We start from the raw sequence: 20,731 nt of genomic DNA on the forward strand, positions 1-20,731 counted from the left end.
TGGATGAATGATGTGAAATATAATCAAGTGTTAAATCAGACTTTAGTTCCACCTGGAGTAAATCCACAAGCTACCCTGCAGTATACAAAGTCATTCAAACTAGCTGCACCTTTACCAGCTTTGAGAACACTTTAATGATCAATCATTATAAAACATATCATATATTTTATTCTGACATGGACCAATCTGCACAATGACTACTTTTACTGTCGCTACTTTAACTATATTTTGATGATAATACTTTTGTACTTTTACTTGAGTAACATTTTGAATGCAGTACTTTTACTGTAACATAGTATTCCTACACTCTGGTACTTCTACTTTTACTCAAGTACAAGATCTGAGTACTTCTACTTAAGTACAATATCTATACTTATACCATCTCCGTTTATAGCCTATGAAGAAAAAAAATTAGAAAACGAAGGCTAAAGCTAACGTTAGCAGATAGTGACAATGTATGCTAGTTAGCTAGCTCAACGATTCCTTAAATAATATTGCGACAGAAAAAAAATTCAGTTCACATCACGCTCTGCCGCTCCGTCAGGGAGCTCTGCTCTGAACACCGGAACGTCCCGTTCTAACAGCTGTTCACCATCGGTCCAGTCTGTGCCACAGTGACTCCGGACACACAGTTAATATTAACGAACGCACCGTAGGTAATGTAGCTGCTGAAGCTAGACCATCTTCGCGGAGCAGCAGAGCCTTATTATACATCCATGAGCAGAGCCGACAGGCAGGAAGACTCGAGCACACAGCTCGCGCTTCACTATAATATATTTTTTTTAAAAGAACATGCGTGTCATGATGGCACATAACAGCTCGCAGATTACTCCGGGTCCCCAGACCCCACCCCCCCAATAATATTTGTATTGCAGATCTACATGAATGACCTATTTTGGATTCAAAACGGCGAAAGGTGACAAGTTTGCATCCCTGTATATTGTAATTTCAAACTGCTTGTTCGTGAGGTCGACTGGAATAGGGAGGAAAAAAATCACCTCAGGAAAGCAGGGGAGAACAATTTATAGAAATGGAACCAAGCTGAGAAACAGACCTTCAAGTGATCCCGTAACAAGTAAAGCAAACCAGAGTAGTAGAGATGACATAACGCCTCAGCTAGCATGACTTTGTCACTGTTCAAGGCAGAGAGCGCTAATCTGCATGGCGGTATTCAGTGGCACCTTCAGGAACAAAGACCCTGTTCAGCTGAGGGATGACAGCACACTGCCGTCCCGTCTGCTGGTGTCAGACGGAGGGTCACTGTTAACCACACTAAGGCCCATGAGAAATAAGAAATGTATGATTTTACAGAACCAACTCGAACGGCCTTTTCTTTTTACCCACCAACATACCCAGATTCATAACTGCCTCTCGAGAAACACTGTTTGTCTATATTCATCTCCATTTATCATAGGAACTGTGCGAGTATTGTAAGCTAATTTAAGAGAGAAATTCATGTATGCCATGTGAACAGGGGGTTACTGATTTGACAAGCTGAAGGTTGTTTGGAGAAAACATCTTTAACATTTTAAGTAGTTTTGAAACTCATTCAAGTGGCAGTTTAGTATTCTCCGCAATGGCTACATTAACTATTTAATTGGCTGAGGACACTGCCTTTAACCAGTATCCCCGATAGCTGTAGGACGTAAACAGTCACAGGTCAATTACAAAATTATCCTCACTTGCATACAAGTACTCAGTATGCAGTTTCCTATGAGATATTTTTATTGTCTCAGGTGTCAATACACAAAACGATACCTGATATATACTGCCCCCTTGTGGAATAATAAGGGGTGATCATCTAGCCATTTAAGACGTAGGTTACATTATGGTTGTTTGTAGACAACCATTCAGGAATACAATAGGACGAGCATCCGTCCCCATTTAGGGCATCCATGTGGGACACAACAACAACCTTCCAACAATATACAGGTTAACAGAATCAAACATTTTTCTCCAGGACTCCTAGGGTTTACTCAGCAAGTGACAGTATTACTTGAAATGTTTCAAGCTTTTCAAAGTAAAAATATATTTCAGAGATGGTGTGTTGCATTGGTAGGTAGCAGTATAAATGTATCAACTTTTATATTCTAACATTTCAAGCCTGTGACACATTCAATGTTTCAGATTGACATGGTTGAAAAAGGATAGACATTTAAAAATCACCACCTACAAGGTTTTATTTAAATCATGTGAAAATCTTCAGATGGGGAAAGAAATTAGTCAATGCACTACAAATATTTTATGTTACATAGAAGAGGTTCTTCCTCTGACATTGACCCGGCCCCACCAAACATGACAGAACATCTTGCCATTTCCTTAACACCCAACTGACTCAAATCTTCTATCAAAATATGCTTTACACAGAACAGTAAAAGTTGGCACCTAAAGCAAACTAAAAATGACAAAATAAAAGCAAATAAGGTGTATTTTTTTTTTTTTTTTACAAAAAGGTAAAATGAAAATCATACAAACTGTTTAAATTTACACAATGTATCTGACAAAGACAAGCATATTTTTCACAGCAAACTTGTTTGCCAGACCCGTTCCATTTTACTCCTTCAGAAAAGCAAGTTATCAGAGGGTTAGAGGTGCAGGTTTGCACTTGGGACATTCAGTACTCACAAAGCACTTGAGCTGAGAAGGTCAAAAAGTACCATTCTGGCACACAAGGGTGGAGGTTTGTGGGGTCTAAATAAAGGGCTAAAATGCCCGTCAACAGTTAAATATATATCAATGACGCTTTCTGGAATGTCCAAAAGCTCTGAAAAGTGATGAAACCAGAGTCCATTCAAAAGTAAAAATGACCAGGATTTAGTCATCAAACTTAGTTTTCTTCCCCTGGGGCTTGGCAAATCCACCACCACCTCTTCCACCTAGAAATAAGAAGAAAATGTGTTTTACTAGCCAGCATATTTAGCTACAAAAAAAAAAAAAAACATGAATACTGTGTTTTACCCCGAATGGCAAAAGTATGAACTCGTCAAGCAAAAAAAGGAAATTGACAAAATACCATATATAGTTAGCCATATGTCAAGATGAATACAAAACAAAGACTGCTTTGCCGAGTCCACTATTGGACTTAGTCATTTAGGCATGAATGTGACAGCGATTGAGGATAGAACCGGCAGACGATAACACACACCGGTACCGAAGACATAGCACTGCCTTTAGTTTTCCTCCGAACATTTCACACACGAGTACTGAACAACCACATGTGTGCCAAGAAATGGAGGGTGTTTGGCAATTTTCTTAAGTCCCAGGGCAGACATTTTAAAACTTCAAATATAGTACTTTTATTTACCTCCGAAGCTTCCTCGCCCACGTCCACCGCCACGGGAGTCTCCTCTACCTCTGCCGCCACGACCACGGCCGCCAAATCCGCCGCCGCCAAATCCACCACCGCCGCCGCGACCGCCGCCAAATCCACCTCTGCCGCCGCGACCGCCAAATCCACCTCCACCTCGACCACCGCGGAAGCCGCCTTCACCCTTGGGCCTGGCGTAGTCCAGGCTCACCTTGGTGCCATCGATCTCGCCATCATCCATGGCCTCCTTGGCTGCCTTGCAGTCATCCTCATTGTTAAAGTCCACAAAGCCAAAGCTGCAAGGAAAGGCAGAATTTAACATGCAAATTTGTACACAGTCCCTGCTGGACAGAGTAGTGTTAACAAGGACTGAGAAGCCACAAGGAATTTTTAAAACTTGACAACTTACCATTTTGATGCTCCAGTTTCTCTGTCTGTGACTATCCTGGCTGCTGCGGCCCCATCAAACGCATCTCTGAGAGTCTGATCTGTGGTCTCCTCAGAGAGACCCTTGACGAACAGGGTTTTAGTTGGACCTGGTAGCAGAGAGAAGTCGTCATTAAAAAAAAAAGGGGTTTGATTTAATTATCTTCGGGGCTGATATTATTTATCAACCTAAAGCCTCATGGGAAGACCAGTTTAAACTACCAAGTTTCAGAAGGAAAAGTTTTCACATCTGGCAAAGCTATCAAATCATTTTATTTCTGCAAAGATCAGTTCTGAATGGTCAAGTCTGTAGACTTACCAGCGTTTCCTCTGCCTCCGTCTCTGTTCTGGCTGTACTCGAGGCGGATGGAACGGCCATCAATATCTGTGTTGTTGAGGTTTTCCAGGGCATCCTTAGCCTCCTCTGTGGTCTCAAATTCTACAAAAGCAAAACTAAGGAAAAAAGAACATTAGGAAAGTATAAGCTGATAAATTCAGAAAAAGCCACAAATTGATATCAAAATGTTACCATTGTTGACTAGTAGAAATGAAAATCATAACAGTTGTCGCTCAATATAAACTGTTGCACAACAGACAGACAATCTCCCTAATGCAAGTAGGGCCTGCAGAGCGTGTTCTTACTGTGCATTGACTCTGCTTCTCGTGCGAATCCATTCAGAATCATGAGTAAGATTCAGAGGAGCTCATGAGAAGGTGAACAGTAAAAGATTTATTTCCAGATACATTTTAACCTATAGAAAGTCATCCATAAAACATAAAATCATTCCAGATTCTTACCCTTTTGGTCTGCCATCTCTCTGTGGAATCCTAATGGAGACAGCCTTATCAAAAGTGGCTTGAAGTGCCTCTTCTGTGGCATTGAAGGACAGATTATTCACCACCAGTGTTTTACTGGCTGCTCCTGATGCTGCTGCTACAGAGACAGAAGAAAAAGAAAATAGGTGAGATTGAGAACAATTTTCGTTGATCTACTGGAAGTACTATGCGCATCAAAACTGTCCAGTTAAATGCAACCTGCCCTTTAAATTGAAATACATTAACATGTCTTAAGAGCTTTATTAGACTTTAAATGACAAATCAATAGCCAGAGGACACGATTGATTGTCACTTAGTCATTAAAGGCATGAATGTGACAGCGATTGAGGATAGAACCGGCAGACGATAACACACACCGGCACCGAAGACATAGCACTGCCTTTAGTTTTCCTCCGAACATTTCACACATCAGTACTGAACAACCAAATGTGTGCCAAGAAATGGAGGGTGTGTAGCTATTTCCTTAAGTCAAAGGGCAGCCATTTTAAAACTTCAAAAAAAAAATCTGAGGAGTTTACCTCCAGCCATGGAGGCTCCCTTCTGGCTCTTATCTCCAACGTAGTCCACCATGATGGACCTCCCCTGGACATCAGCACCTTGAGCTTCCTCCAACATCTTCTCAGCTTCAGCCTCAGATTTGAACTCAATGTAGGCAATGCTGTCAAAAAGAGAGAAGACATTAATTGTCAAGAAACAAACTTAGTACATTACTAACCAAAATACTGGTCAAATGCAAATGAAAGGCATGTTTGAGTACTAGGAAATAGAAACCTACCACTTATAAAGCTGCAACAACTAGTTTGACTAATCAGTTCAACTGCAATTTATCAAATGTCAGTAATGTATTTTTCAGCCTCACAATAGGAGATTTCCAAATTATCCTTTGTACATTCTCTATAGATTCCACTTAAGCATCAATGTGACAGCGATTGAGGATAGAACCGGCAGACGATAACACACACCGGTACCGAAGACATAGCACTGCCTTTAGTTTTCCTCCGAACATTTCACACACGAGTACCGAACAACCACATGTGTGCCAAGAAATGGAGGGTGTAACAATTTTCTTAAAATGTAGAAGGGCAGACATTTTAAAACGGCAAAAACCTAATACATTACTAACCAAAATACTGGTCAAATGCAAATGAAACTCAGGTTTGAGTACTAGGAAATAAAAACCTACCACTTATAAAGCTGCAACAACTAGTTTGACTAATCAGTTCAACTGCATTTTTTTTTTAAACGATTTATGAAATGTCAGTAATGTATTTTTTAGCCTCTCACAATAGGAGGTTTCCTAATTATCCGTTATACAACATCACCTTTGACATTAAACAGTTAATAAAATACACACATGTTTTACTTTCAGTACTATATCGTACAAAATGGTGGATTGAAAAAAGCACAATTTCTTTACACTACATTAGTTTCCTACACAGTTCTCACCGAGCTTGTATGATCTCAGAGTTTGTATTCCCTATGTTTTTACAAAGTGACCTCATCTAGACAAAGGAAATAAACTCAAAATGTCCGCTTGTCCTTACCCCCTGTTTGAACCGTTCTGGCCTGGCGGTAACCTGACATCAACGGCAGCCTCAAAGACTTCCTTGAGGTCTTCAATCGTGGCGGAGAAGGGAAGGTTCTTCACAAACAGTGTCTTTGAATCCCTCTCTGTGGGATAAAAAGAATCGTCAGTTTTGGAATAACTTATCCATTAATTTCAGGAAAAGCCCAAGCAATTCGTTTTTAAATAAACTGCATAGGAAAAAGTCATGAATGTGACAGCGATTGAGGATAGAACCGGCAGACGATAACACACACCGGTACCGAAGACATAGCACTGCCTTTAGTTTTCCTCCGAACATTTCACACAGTGGTACTGAACAACCACATGTGTGTCAAGAAATGGAGGGTGTAGCAATGTCAGACATTTTAAAATGTTGGTGTTTTTACCTTTCTTTCCATCCTGTGAGGTCTCCTTGCTTTTGGCTCTGTCCAACTTAAGCTCCTGACCCATGAACTTCTTGCCATTCAGCTCTAGAGCTTTCTGCATGTCCTCCTCCGAGGAAAACTCCACATAACCGAATTTTCTGCAGAGGCAAGACATTAAAGGACCATTAGACACTTTTTTAAGACTGATATATAGATTTATAACAGGGATGCAAACTCATCAGGTATGAAAAAGGTGACAAGGAGCCCCCCGACCCCACGGAATATCGGCGTTAACATTAGGAATAACAGAGGATTTTAGCAGTCAGAACTAAAGCAGCAGAGTTAATAACAGAAACGATAAAGAGTCACATCTAATCGAAATATATAAAAGCATTTATTTTAATTGTGTAGCAGTCAGTTTTGGCAGCACTATTGAGCATTTTGAAAATGTATTTTCATGCCTCTGTGCAAGGCTTAGTCTTTCTATCTTTATAGCCACTGGTGTAAAGTAACTAAGTTCATAAACTAAAGTACTATACTTGGGTACAATTTTGAGATACTTGTACTTTATTTAAGTATTTCAATGTTTTGCTACTTTGTTCTTCTTCTCCTCTACAGTTCAGAGGTACATGGTGTACCTTTACACCACTACATGTATTTAATACCTTTAGTTACTTTACAGATGTGGATTAATGATGTGAAATATAATCAAGTGTTAAATCAGACTTTCGTTCCACCTGGAGTAAATCCACAAGCTACCCTGCAGTATACAAAGTCATTCAAACTAGCTGCACCTTTACCAGCTTTGAGAACACTTTAATGATCAATCATTATAAAACATATCATATATTTTATTCTGACATGGACCAATCTGCACAATGACTACTTTTACTGTCACTACACGTTGATGATAATACTTTTATTTGAGGAACATTTTGATTGCAGGACTTTTACTGTAACAGAGTATTCCTACACTCTGGTACTTATACTTTAACTATATTTTGATGATAATACTTTTGTACTTTTATTTGAGGAACATTTTGATTGCAGGACTGTTCCTACACTCCGGTACTTCTACTCAAACCTGAGTACTTGTACAAGATTTGAGTATTTATACTTTTACTAAAGTACAAGATCTGAGTACTTCTACTCTTACTCAAGCACAAGGTCTGAGTGCTTCTACTTTTACTCAAGTACAAGAGCTATACTTATACCAACTCTGTTTATAGCTTATGAAAAAAACTATTAGAAAACGAAGGCTAAAGCTAACGTTAGCAGATAGTGACAATGTATGCTAGTTAGCTAGCTCAACGATAATATTGCGACAGAAACTCTTTTCAGTGCACATCAAGCTCTGCCGCTCCGCCAGGGAGCTCTGCTCTGGACACCTGTCCAGTCTGTGCCACAGTGACTCCGGACCACACAGTTAATATTAACGACCGCACCCGTAGGTAATGTAGCGGCTGAAGCTAGACCATCACCCGATTACTCCGGGTCCCAGAACCCCAAAAAAATATTTTTATTGCAGATCTACATGAATCTCACACACACGGCCCATTTTGGAAAGGTGACAACTTTGCATCCCTGTATAGCAAAAATTCTAAGGCGTAAATCACAACAGTACCACTAGACACCAGTCATGATGTGATAGAACCATTAATGATGTTGCAGATTAACATTCTATAGTTTTTTTAGGCACTGCCATCCTAAAATTAAGAAAGGTGGCGATTAAGGCTTCCAATAACAGTTACTTTTACCTGTAAATAGGTTTATATTGTTTGTTTTCAAATGTTGCTTACTTGGATCCACCTAACCGGACATCAGTGACTTCAAGGTCGTTCTTGGTGAAGAATTTCCTCATGGCATCTTTAATTTCATCAAAGTCCTTGTCGGAGTTCAAGTTCCCAACAAATAGACAGAAACCTGAGGAACGGGGAATGTAAAATCAATGACTTTTGTTTGATTTGTGTGAAAACATTTTAAATTTCAAGTTGATTCAGAATAATAAGTAAGTGACATCACACATCAGTATTAAGTCCCTTGTTGTTCATCATAATAAAATGTTGACATTTGATTGATGGGTCAGTGCATTCTGCTTACCTTCACCATCGGCCTTTGCCTTCTTGGCAGCAGGTGCCTCTTTCTTGCTCTCTGCCTTCCTCTTTGCAGGGGTCACTTGGGCTTCTGTAGAGACAAGTGTTAAAATGTTCAGACAGACATCAATTATACATGCTACAGTTAACTTTTAATTGTTTTGAGATAATTATCTTTTTTGTATTACCTACTAACAGGGTAGCACGTGATTGACTTTTATTTGAAAGGTGTTAACATTTTCCATCATAAAAACTCACCCTCTTCATCATCCTCCTCTTCATCATCCTCCTCTTCATCATCCTCCTCCTCCTCCTCTGACTCTTCCTTGGCTTTCACCATCCCTGCTTTCTTTGCCTTTGCTGGAGCAGGAGCAGTGTCCATCTCTTCTTCAGATTCTGGAAACCACAATCAATGTTTTTTTTTTTTTTAACCATTGTGAACAAATTCAAACGATTGACCTGTTGCCTTTAGCCAAATCAGATAGATAAAAAGGTGACATCACACAAAATCAGTATTAAGTCCCTTGTTAGTCATCATATAATATCCTATGATGGCAGCTCACAGGTGAGTAACTCAAATTCATCATCTTTAAAAGTAATCCCGGTTGATCTTACCATCTTCATCCTCAGACTCCTCTTTGGCAGCCTTTTTAGCAGCTGGTTTAGCTGCAGCCTTCTTGGGGGGTGGGGCTTCTTCTTCAGATTCTTCATCTTCAGAGGATTCCTTTGCAGGCTTAGCCTTTACTGCGGGCTTGGCAGCAAGTTTAGCTCCTTTCTTGGGGGGTGGAGCCTCTTCCTCAGACTCATCTAGATATTGGAATTGTATATTTTAGAAATGGGTAAAAACATGAACAAATGTGCAGACAGTTGCATTGAATTCAATAAAAGCCACAAGCCAAAATGTGACAGCGATTGAGGATAGAACCGGCAGACGATAACACACACCGGTACCGAAGACATAGCACTGCCTTTAGTTTTCCTCCGAACATTTCACACAGTGGTACTGAACAACCACATGTGTGTCAAGAAATGGAGGGTATATGGCAATCTTCTTAAACAAGTAGCTTGTGAATAGACTGGTTTTACAAAGACCAAATAAAACTAATGTAATGTATGGCATACCATCGTCCTCGTCATCATCTTCATCCGACTCCTCAGCCTTTACAGGTGCTGCCTTGGCGGGTGCTGGTTTGGCCTTTGCAGGAGTCTTTTTGGGTGGTGGGGCCTCTTCTTCAGATTCCTCCTCTGTAGGTTAATGGACACAGCACAACAACGTCAGCATGTGCTATCCGACTAGTCTTTCAATCCCTAGTATTCATTTTGAGTGGGGGTCTTAGTCTGCTCAGCTTAAATATAAAAAGGGGGGACTAGATGTTTGGTGTAGCAGATATTACAATTTCCTTTAAAACCATTCACGTGTAACATTAGTCTTTTAACAACTGAACATTTATTTCATACAGTTTTGTACCTTTTAGAATAATCAATTAACTTGCATTACAATTTTAATCAATTAACTTGCATTACAATTTTAACATAACAGAGAAATATCTCTTATGATTCCATCATGCTTGACTAATCAAGGGAAAGTAAATGATAAATCAAACAAAAAAGTTTATTTTCAGGACTTTATGTTGGCGTCTATAGACTGGGAGTAATAATCTTATAAATGCAAGGATTCAATTGACTTACAATAAGGAATTAAATACCCCAAAAAGCTGTGTGATGAGATTGTTGAAGAATTTGCTTACCTGAATCCTCCTCACTTTCTGCTTTTTTAGCAGCAGCTCCATTCTTAACTGCTTTTGCTGGTGTGGCTTTTTTCACCACTTTGGGAGCCTGAATCAAAATAAATAAAAAGAGAACATTAATACCTTTAAAAATCCAGAACAAATATTTTAATTTAAGAACAGAGAATCTTAAATAGTCTGTACCTCTTCCTCCTCACTGCTTTCCTCTTCACTCGATTCCTCCTCTACCTCCTTTGGTGGGGGGGCTTTTTTCTTCTGAATTGCCTGCTTGGTCGCTGCCTGCAAGAGAAATGGAAAATAGGAAATTTTAGGGCACAGGTTTAGATTAACATGAATCGTGTTCAGTAATAGCCGGCTCTATGGGCGGTAATCTGGTTCCTCGGTTTTCACCTCGTGTCAATCCGAGCAGGCGCACAACCCACGTGGAGCTCAGGAGGTCGGGTAGTTAGCATGGTGGCTAATGTAGCAGTTTGCCGACATGCATAGAACGCATGGTGAGCAAAGGAGGGATTTGCAGGCAGACGAGCAATATACTAAATCGAACATTTAACACCGGTTCAAGAACGATCGGTTTACCATAACGTTACAAATTGATAAGGTACTGCTCTGCATGTGGCCTGTTAACAACCACGCTTACGCGAACAACCATGTACCGCCATTCAGCATAGTACGTACATTCAAGTCATTCCAATAAATCGTTTGAATATCTCAATTATGATAAAAGTCGACAATCGTGTGTGGTCTAGTTTAATCTGTATTAAATGCATCTATAAATCCCATGCTTTAAAATCGAGAAGGCGCTTGAAAGCCATCTTGAGTTTTTCGCTAACCATTAGCAGGCCAGGAAAAACAGCAATGTACCAACATGGCCGATTTGGAACAAACGTTTTAATAACGTGGGTTTTCAATTTCAACTTGAATTTCCACCAAACACACACGTTATGAAACGTACGTAATTATTGAAGATAACCAATAAACAGCAAAATACCCGCATTTATTTGTAAACTGAGTTAATTCCGTTTTTCACACAAACGCAGCAACTTCTCCATTAAGGCCTCATGCCTAACAACAAAGCTTATTTTAATCGCAAACACTTAAAAGGAAAATGCAATCAAGTTGGTCTTACCTTTGCTAGTTTCACCATGGTGATGTTGTGTGTTTCAGTGAAACACAAGAAACTGGACGTATGGAAACAAGAAACGAAATATTTAACGGACACACGTGGTGGTTCAGCCTACTCGATGGGACATAGGGCAGGAAAGACAGAGACTTCGAAGCCGCGCTCGATGCTCTCTTGTTCTGCGCGTTCACGTCGACCCGCCCACATTGCCTTGTCAACCAATCACAAGAGCAGCGTGCTTGCGCCTCGCCTACATACACATTTGCATGTATTTCTCCACACAGGAAATGATTTTTAAGTTCACGGCAAGTAAACATCATTAAATCCATGCCATGTTAGATACGCTTTTGTTTCAGAGGATAGTGCAATGACATGCTGAATTCAACCGCAGACAAATAGTCGATACTTTCAAATTCACACTTACATTTAGTATTTGGCTACAGTCAGTAGGCTACAGAGTACCTTTATGCTCCATGCAGCTGTTTTCATTAACCACGTGGCTGGGGGGCAGTTGCCATCAACGAACTACCACGTGTGGCCTACCATGCATAGTACTGGCTTCCATTTGCAAAGAGCAGTGCAACTTAATTTAATCTTATTAATTAGCCCACCCATTTTAGTTAGTCTTCCCCACCTTATTTACAACAACAATCTACATTTACATAATCTGAACTGTACATGTGTTATGTTTGTATGGAGTAGTCTATGCTAGGCTTTATTCAAGTGAGTTCAATTTAATTGGGAGTATGAGAACTTTCACTTCATTCAGAATGTTATTTTCATTGATTTAAAAAAGTCATTGATAAAAACAACAACCTAGATAGCACATTAGGAGTGCAATATTTGACTGCCTTTCACAGAAAGGCAGTCAAATATTGAAGTGGTACTCTTCATTTAGTTGAAGTTGTGGAGCTTTTGAGTGATTCTTGTTCAGCCAATGAAGTTTCCACAACTTGTCACGGAATTGAACACATTAAACACTTTTTTAACAACCCTAAGTGATGGCGAGATGAAACCTTATGAAGGTTTGAAGCTTTCCAGCCAATTGGTTCTCAAAAGGGTTCATCTCATGAGGCTTCATCTGAACCCCTGTTGGTCAAAGTGTGGTGTTACATAGGCATACATCTCAACAGTGGGATCTTTCTGTGAGTTCCCAGAATAACTCTAAACAATGAATATGAATATTATATACCTGCCCAGTTACTCTTACAACGAATTAGTATTTTCAGTAATAAAACTAGTAATCTAAGATACTCACAAAAGCACTTGAAGTATGAAGTGACCGCAGCACTGTTGTGACAGGGTTTTTGCATGTAACTTTTGAGCAAAGCATTAAATCCCCATTTTTAATCAGTCGATGCTTTCTACAGATCTGTGAAGGTTTTAATTGTCATTACCATGGGCATCACTAAAAACAGTGGTTAACATCAGCATAGCCGAAGACAAAAGGTGCCCACCACCCCTGGGTGTTGAACCTTGAGCACCTGCATGAAGAACCAATGCACAGACCTCTTGACCACCAGGGTGTTTCAAAAACTATGAACGCACAACTATACGTATTTCTGTGATTGTGAGTGATTTGAACCTCTATGCACACAACGAGCAGCAGTGGCGGCACCAGGGTATGGCTGGGGTAGGCTACAGCCATACCAAGAAATGGCTTAGCCCCACCTTAGCCCCACCATGAAAAATGATGTTAAAGTAAGCAAATAAAGTAATATCGTATTGTAAATGAAATAACAAGCAAAACGCTAAATGTTGAGAACACGGCTTGCGAAAATATACGGGTCGTGTCCACAACACATAAACTGATCCTGCTGTAACAACAAGTGCACGTTACTGATGCAATATGGTTGAGAACATTCGGGGTTATGCTAAAGAGGGGTGCAAAGATTAGTCTAAGTAGTGGGGGAGTTTTATACACTAAAGGTGTGGAAATTCTCTGGCGTTATAATATCAGCGCGGCCGCGGTCAGATCAAAATGCCTCCGAATGCAATTTGAATAGACCTACAGCCAATCAGAGCAACGAAACGTTAGGTCTGCGTCATGCATTACTGATTGAGATCAATCGGACCCGCCATTCATTGGATCTTCAACGTGTACTATCATACGTCACGTTCACAGTGATCCCTTTTTATTTACTACAAGACAAATGTGCCGTTTTATTTCATACAGTTCCATTTTGATTGAGACAGGGAAATAATCTAAACCTCATACGTGGCGTTTCACTGTCAAGGGGGGCCGGTTTCTCAAATGTACCTACCCCACCTTTAAGTAAATGTACTGTCTACCGCTGTTCATTGTTCAAGATTGAAATGTAAATTTGCCTGACGGTTTCTGCCCCTCCATGTGATGGTTTCTTCATTCTCAAACTGTTATGGAGCAGAAGTATAAAGTTGCAGGATTAGTCTCAAGTACCTCAAGATTGTACTTAGGTACAGTGCTTAAGTAAATGAGCTACTGTCTACCACTGTTCATTGTTCATTTACCTATTGTGAGTCGCCTCGGATAAAAGCATCAGATGGAAATGTAAATTTGAAAGAAGTGGCCATTATTCAGATGGGTGTTTCTGCCCCTCTATTCACATGTAACCTTTCATACGTGAAGTTGGCTTCATTCTCCCATTATCCTCCACAATCTGCCTAGAAGTATTTTAATGTTGTAGCTGTTCAAGATGGTCATTTTTAAAATGTTTTAAAAATATACTGTTAGTTAAACCAATAATAATGCTAGGGCTGCAACTGACAGTTATGTAGGCACATTTTAATTTTTTCTTAACGCTGTGTGATTAAAAGGATAAATACAAGGTTGTGATTGGCCCCGGTGCAAATATTATTTTGGGCCCCCCCTCATCACCCCAAACATAAGCGCACGCTGATGCGCTCACACACGCACGGACATACACAACCACTCAGAAGCGCCACATGTATATGCTATCAACAACAGCCTGCCCTGGCCTCAGACTACCACAGCCTGACAACGGCACAGCGAAGTAAGAAGAGGATTAAATCTGTTTCCTTGATGTTTGTCTCTGGGGAATGGGCCGGTAGGCCTACATAGACCGGTTGCTATAATATAGCTTTTGATCTTGGAGTCGGGGGTCTCAATAGCGCCATAGTGTCCCCTATCGGTTGGGGCCCTTTGGGGAACTGTTGGACCAGCGCCGGGCACAGCCAAATCCAGCCTCTCCTCCTGGCTGGCTGGAGAAGAAGGTTGCACAGCCACGGCCACGGATAGAGCTTCACTTGTGGAGCTAGATGGCAATGATGGTGGTGAGGCAGGTGAGCTATTGTTAGCCTCCGGCTCCGGCTGCCGCTGCACTTCAACATTGCTAACGTTAGCGCTCGATGTATGACAAAAAAAACTGTCAGTTTAGCTGTTACATCTCCATGTTTTCTCTTGTCCTTTCTCTTTTGAGCGCTGCTCTTGTGCTTTGGTTTGCTGTACATCAGAGATGGAGTACTCGAGTCCTGGACTCGGACTGGAGTCGGACTCGAGTGCCGATTTTCGGGAGGTAAAGGCACACCTTTATATGATCATTATAGTTATAAAGAAAATAAGAGAATAGATCTTATAGTATAAAATACTATATGACAGTAAACAAAGTTGTTATTAATAAACAAGAAAACAGTTTAAAAGAGGAGTGATTTGTAAAATATCCATAAATAAAAAGAAAATCTGCTTACAGTTCTGTTTTATATGGGTGTTGAAAGATGTATCCATAGATCTCTTAATGTTGCTCTCAAAGTGCACCAGATTGATGCTTTTAACTTCAATATAAAAAAATAAATAATCTTCCCGGGGGAGCATGCCCCCGGACCCCGCTAGAGGAGGTTAGGTCCACCCACCACTTAAATCATGTTCAAATGGATAGGATACTAAATACATTTGCACACATCTTGTGTCCATATCGTTCTGTTTGGTGGTCATGCCACAACCGTCATAGTGAGTGTCTGTATTTTGGGGGGGGAGGGCGCCAGCTAAAATCTTGCCTAGGGCAGAAAATTGGTCAGGGCCGGCCCTGCTCAGACTTGGACTCGGACTCGAACACAGGTAATGGTGACTCGGACTCGACTCGGACACTCCTTGGGTGCCTCGGACTTGGACTCGACTACGACTCTCCCTTGGTGACTCGGACTCGGATTCGAAGAGTGGTGACTCGAGAGTGACTTGGACTCGTGAATTGGTGACTTGACTACAACACTGCTGTACATTATAAATGCAAGCTATTACATTTGTTATTATGCTGCCGAACTTTCCTGCTGCTGCTAGCTACAGTAGAGTACAGGTTGATTAAACTGTTCGCTCGTCACGCAAGGTATCCCATGACATGAAAGGGAGCAAGGTCATTGGACAGACAAATTACAAATTAATTTAGGTTGCTTGGTTACTTTGAAGACTGTGTGAACCGGTCAATGCCATTGGGGCCCCAACAAATATATATTTAAAAAGAATATTTAAAAAATATTAGGGCTGTCAATTTAACGCGTTAATAACGCGTTAACGCAAACAAAAATTAACGCCACTAATTATTTTAACGCGATTAACGCATGTGTATTTTTTTTCCTCGGCCGCCCCGTAGTTTCAGAGCGCATCGAGTTTAAAATACCAGTTACAAGCTGATGCTGACAGCCCCGCTCCTGCCGCCCACTTGTGGCAGACCACACTTCCACGCTCACCGGCAGGGAGGGTGTGTGTAAGTGTGTAAGTGTGGCAAGAGCGAGCGAGAGAGAGACCTTACGTGTATTGTTGTTGTTACTATCTGATGCTAGCTAGATGCGCTAACGGATATAAGGAGCTGTTTAAATTAAAACAGAGGAGCGGCATTTTGCCGACAACTGCGCCGAGCACTTGACTTCATGCAGGAAGCCAGACAGTGGGACATTGTACGAAAAGTCAGCACACTCAGCACGGATAGTGCGTGCAACATGATTGCAGCGTCCAGGCAGCTCCCGTTCGAGCATATGCCTTGAGTTGCACATAGCTCCAATGATCCACACACACACACACACACACACACACACACACACACACACACACACACACACACACACACACACACACACACACACACACACACACACACACACACACACACACACACACACACACACACACACACACACACACACACACACACACACACACACACACACACACACACACACACACACACACACACCATTTGTATTTGTATTAGTATTATTGTATGAGAGAGGTTCCAGGTTGAATTGAAGCGAATATTTGTAATGTTCAGAGGTTGTTGTGTTTAATATTCATGAAAATATTTCTCATTGTTCAAATGATAATAAACATTAGCATAAAGCATATTTGTCCACTCATATGTTGATAAGAGTATTACAAACTTGAAAAATATTCCTCTAAGGTACATTTAGAACAGATCAAAAATGTGCGATTAATTTGCGATTAATCGCGATTAACTATGGACAATCATGCGATTAATCGTGATTAAATATTTTTAATCGACTGACAGCCCTAAAAAATATATATAATTTGATTAAAAAAAAAAAAATGTTTTTGCATGGGCCCCTTGCCGGCTCTGGGCCCCCGTGCGTTGCACCGGCTGCACCGTCGATAGTTACGCCACTGTACAAATAGCAGGATAGGCATACATATCTTCTATATCTTGCCCCACTGAAAAGGTACTGCACCGACACTGTTAAAATATTGGCATAGATGAGAGTAACACATGCGTCACTTCCGGGCAAAAAATACGGCTCCGCCCACTTTTGGGGGAAAACAAAGCTGTCATTTGAATGGCGGTCAATACAAATTCTGAAGTTTTTGCCAATCTGACCAGAAATGTAAGAAAACCGTGGATTTTTGGATCTTCAAAGAGCCATATCGAGCCCGATCTCCGATTTCCAATGATTTAATGTCATTGTTTACCTGTCTGGCCATTGTAATCGGGCTCTTTGAATATCCAAAAATCCACGGTTTTCTTAAATTTCTGATCGGATTGGCAAAAACTTCATAATTTGTATTGACCGCCATTCAAATAACAGCTTTTTCCCCCCCAAAAGTGGGCGGAGCCGTACTTTTTGCTCAGAAGTGGAGAGTAATGTGTTACTCTCATGTATACAATTAAAATTAAAATAATAAAAAAATACAAAAGTTATAATAAAATACAATTCAAATTATAACAACAATTATAGTGATATAAATTCATTGAAAATTATAATGACAATAAAGAAATGACAAGTAAAAATGCAATGAATAAATAAATCAAATACAAAAATGATATCAACACATAAACAATGAATCATTAAATAATAATTAATACTGATAAAATATTAATCATATTTAAATAAATAATATTACAAATAATAATTATAAAACAATACTAACAATTATAATAAAAAAAGAAAGAAAAAATCATACCACCAGGGGAAGTGTTTTTTTTTCTTTGAACATGCTTCAGACTGAGGTTAGGACGGCCTACCTCATTAGCATACGGACACAGAAATACAGAAATACAGAAATGTAAGCGAGCGTAAATGGAGAAATATATTAAAGATGTATAATAACTTTTATGTATTTATTTATACATTCATTTTTTTCCCCATATTTGTTTATGCATTTCCAAAAGTATTTATTCATCAATTTATGTATTCCTGTATTTAATGCCGTATTTATTTATTTATTCATGTTTTTATTCATACAATTATTTGTGCTTTTATTTATTTATACTTTTGTCATGTTTCGTCCTCCATATGGTGAGTGTCTGAGCTCATCCCATTGTGGCATCCATGACGTCTACAGGAGGAGTAATGTGTTGTTGTTGTGGTTCAACCGTTCAACCGATTTGAAGCACTACCTCACGTGGCTCGTTTGTCATCGATGACGTCACTGTCCTAAAACGATACAAGCCTCGATGCCATGCTCGATACACGTTTCACCAAAAACTTCCTTTATTACTCGAACCACGCTCCGAAGCCTCGGCGCAGTATTTAACATCACTACCTTACCCCTTAGATCTCTCTCAATATGTTTGTGTGTACAATGTGTACAGCAGTTTAGACTCAGTTAAATCCCAGGGGACACACAGCACATGTGAGTAATTAACCCTCAACACCACACAGAGGCAGCATTGCATTTTACATCCCTGACTTGTTTCACAGAGCATTGGGTAGAAAACCTTGCTTGCACTTTGTGTTACTGGAGTTTTACTGTGGATTAAGAACTGTTTTATTATTGAGGGAAAATATACATATATTTTGGCTTCATATTACTTTTTTTTTAAACAACATTTTTAACTAGATACTTATTTGGGGTGAAAGTTACGTATATATCGATATATAAATGGTATGTTTTGTAGAATTTCTAAAAAACACCAAACAAGGATCACTTGTCACAGTTCCTGACCAGCCTGTCCTCCTACAAAAAACGACCATATAGGTCGATTGTTCAGCACATAGATATATATATAAACACTAGATGGCTCATGGGAGATTTTCCAGCGTAGCTGACCGGCCGCCATCTTGCTACAGTCAACAGTTACTCTGATTCGCGTTATTTTAGCTGTTGTCAGGTGAGTGATCTGCACAAAAATACTCTTAACTCACTGAAATCTTGACTGATTTACAAACGGTTTGGTTTATTATAAACATGATTAGCATGGCTATGATACAGGATGCTTGGACATGTTGAAATTGCAGCTTTTCTTTGTGTATGTGGTTGTATTTATTAGCTGGCTAATAACAAGAGGCTGTCAGTGAGACCTAGTATTACAAAGTTGACCCAGCAACTTTACACCAGTGGGAGAGGCAGAACTGCTCTTTCTTTTCAACACAACTTAAGTTACACATGATTTCTTCCAAGTGGTTTGGCTTGTTAAAAACATCTTGCATTATGATACAGGAATTTGCTGGCTTTGTGTTTACAGAAGTATCTGACTATGCCGGACTTTTGTGCAGCCTACGGATGCTCTAATCACCGCAGTCTGGAAACAAGAACCCGTGGGATCACCTTTCACGTGTAAAATATGACAATATTATGACTAAAATTAGGATAATCGTTAATTACTTAGTGGATGTATGTACATTACAAGTCCTGCTACACAGGATCAGTGGGGCTATGTGAGATAATAGTATTGCAAGATTGTTGTTGACCCAGCCTCTTTAGAATATGTTGTTACCATTTCTTTACACAATTATTTAATGTTTCTATTGGACACCTTTTTTATTACTCTTAGTGTGGTTGTCTTATTCTTAAAGTAGGCTATGCATACATGCATACATACCAAAAATATGATAATTTCGGTGTGTATTTTTGTCCTACCCTTAATGTTAAAGGAAAGAAGGGAGGAACATGTTGACAATAATTTATATATCTGGCTACCTTTCTCATGTTTTTAAGGTTTCCCAAAACCAAAGAGAGGAGGAGGCAGTGGGAACTCGCCCAAAGAAGGGACGGTTTTGTTTCCTGTGACAGGACACTGCTCTGCAGTGAGCACTTCAGGAGTGAGGAATTTGACCGGACAGGAGACGCAGCACTATGTTCCCCACATATGTTTATGTTTGCTCAGTCTAATAAACCCATAACATGGTTGTGAAAGAATACCAAAGCTGAGGCTGGACGGTGATTGATTGTTGGTGTGCCATGTGTTCTTCTTAATAATAATAATACATTTATTTTGGGGGGCCGCCTTTCATAACACCCAAGGACACATAGGATAGTTTATGTTTAAATTGTTCCCTATATTGCATAGGGGCAATATAGGGAACAATTTAAACAGTGGATTTAGTGATATATCAGCCGGGGTGAGACAAGACAAACCACAAATGGACTACAGAAGGACACAAAAGGACACATGGTACAGTTTATATTATTCTTGGTCTTTTTTCAATAACATATTTCAAAGGTTCTGGATTTGTTTACAAATCTAGAAACTAAATACAAAACTAGGATGATATGAAGATCTCATGTCAAAAATAATTGTGATAAATTAGACAGAACTGGCCTGTCTGTGAGCACATTTTATGTTGGTTTGGTTCTTCTGATAAAGGTGTGAATATCTAAATAATATACCAACATATGCTATTGTCATTAGTTGTGTCCCTGTTCTTAAAGCTAAGGCATTGCTAAATTAACAACTCTTGGCTTACAGAGTGGTAACATGAGACCGATTTTTATATATAAAATATAAATGTATTTTAATTTTATAATTTATTTGAAATATTAACAATATAATAAAATAAATGGAAATATATACACCGGCAAATATTTAATATAAATACCTTGTGT

General features: G+C 39.7%; 1 protein-coding gene, 1 long non-coding RNA gene and 6 other non-coding genes across 10 annotated transcripts; 1 reads left to right on the forward strand and 7 right to left on the reverse strand.

The window, feature by feature from the left end:
• Nucleotides 1–2,154: 2,154 nt before the first annotated feature.
• Nucleotides 2,155–11,614, reverse strand: ncl (nucleolin). Of its 3 annotated transcripts, none has more exons than XM_071202890.1 (16): nt 11,470–11,614; nt 10,527–10,622; nt 10,344–10,431; nt 9,718–9,840; nt 9,211–9,402; nt 8,854–8,991; nt 8,603–8,683; nt 8,302–8,425; nt 6,524–6,660; nt 6,115–6,241; nt 5,089–5,228; nt 4,532–4,667; nt 4,053–4,186; nt 3,717–3,843; nt 3,305–3,603; nt 2,155–2,876 (listed from the first exon to the last, which is right to left on the reverse strand). In XM_071202890.1, exons 1-16 carry the CDS (start codon nt 11,485–11,487, stop codon nt 2,815–2,817), a joined length of 2,022 nt encoding a protein of 673 aa, XP_071058991.1. In that variant the 5' UTR covers nt 11,488–11,614; the 3' UTR covers nt 2,155–2,814. The 3 variants fall into 3 exon arrangements, with proteins under 3 accessions (XP_071058991.1, XP_033936714.1, XP_033936713.1); XM_034080823.2 differs by having other exon boundaries at nt 4,532–4,664; nt 8,603–8,686; XM_034080822.2 differs by having other exon boundaries at nt 8,603–8,686.
• LOC117446049 (small nucleolar RNA SNORA57) lies at nt 3,099–3,236 on the reverse strand. Its single transcript, XR_004552081.1, has one exon. It is a non-coding gene; the product is annotated as a small nucleolar RNA SNORA57 (small nucleolar RNA).
• LOC117446046 (small nucleolar RNA SNORA75) lies at nt 4,312–4,449 on the reverse strand. Its single transcript, XR_004552078.1, has one exon. It is a non-coding gene; the product is annotated as a small nucleolar RNA SNORA75 (small nucleolar RNA).
• Nucleotides 4,880–5,017, reverse strand: LOC117446047 (small nucleolar RNA SNORA57). Its single transcript, XR_004552079.1, has one exon. It is a non-coding gene; the product is annotated as a small nucleolar RNA SNORA57 (small nucleolar RNA).
• LOC117446048 (small nucleolar RNA SNORA57) lies at nt 5,486–5,623 on the reverse strand. Its single transcript, XR_004552080.1, has one exon. It is a non-coding gene; the product is annotated as a small nucleolar RNA SNORA57 (small nucleolar RNA).
• Nucleotides 6,345–6,482, reverse strand: LOC117446051 (small nucleolar RNA SNORA57). Its single transcript, XR_004552083.1, has one exon. It is a non-coding gene; the product is annotated as a small nucleolar RNA SNORA57 (small nucleolar RNA).
• On the reverse strand, nt 9,494–9,631 carry LOC117446050 (small nucleolar RNA SNORA57). Its single transcript, XR_004552082.1, has one exon. It is a non-coding gene; the product is annotated as a small nucleolar RNA SNORA57 (small nucleolar RNA).
• Nucleotides 11,615–18,932: 7,318 nt separating the features above from the next.
• Nucleotides 18,933–20,155, forward strand: LOC139433755 (uncharacterized). Its single transcript, XR_011643144.1, has 3 exons — nt 18,933–19,016; nt 19,371–19,462; nt 19,844–20,155. It is a non-coding gene; the product is annotated as an uncharacterized lncRNA (long non-coding RNA).
• Nucleotides 20,156–20,731: the final 576 nt, after the last annotated feature.

The sequence above is a fragment of the Pseudochaenichthys georgianus genome, chromosome 4 (assembly GCF_902827115.2).
Source record: "Pseudochaenichthys georgianus chromosome 4, fPseGeo1.2, whole genome shotgun sequence".
Classification (NCBI taxonomy): Eukaryota; Metazoa; Chordata; class Actinopteri; order Perciformes; family Channichthyidae; genus Pseudochaenichthys; species Pseudochaenichthys georgianus.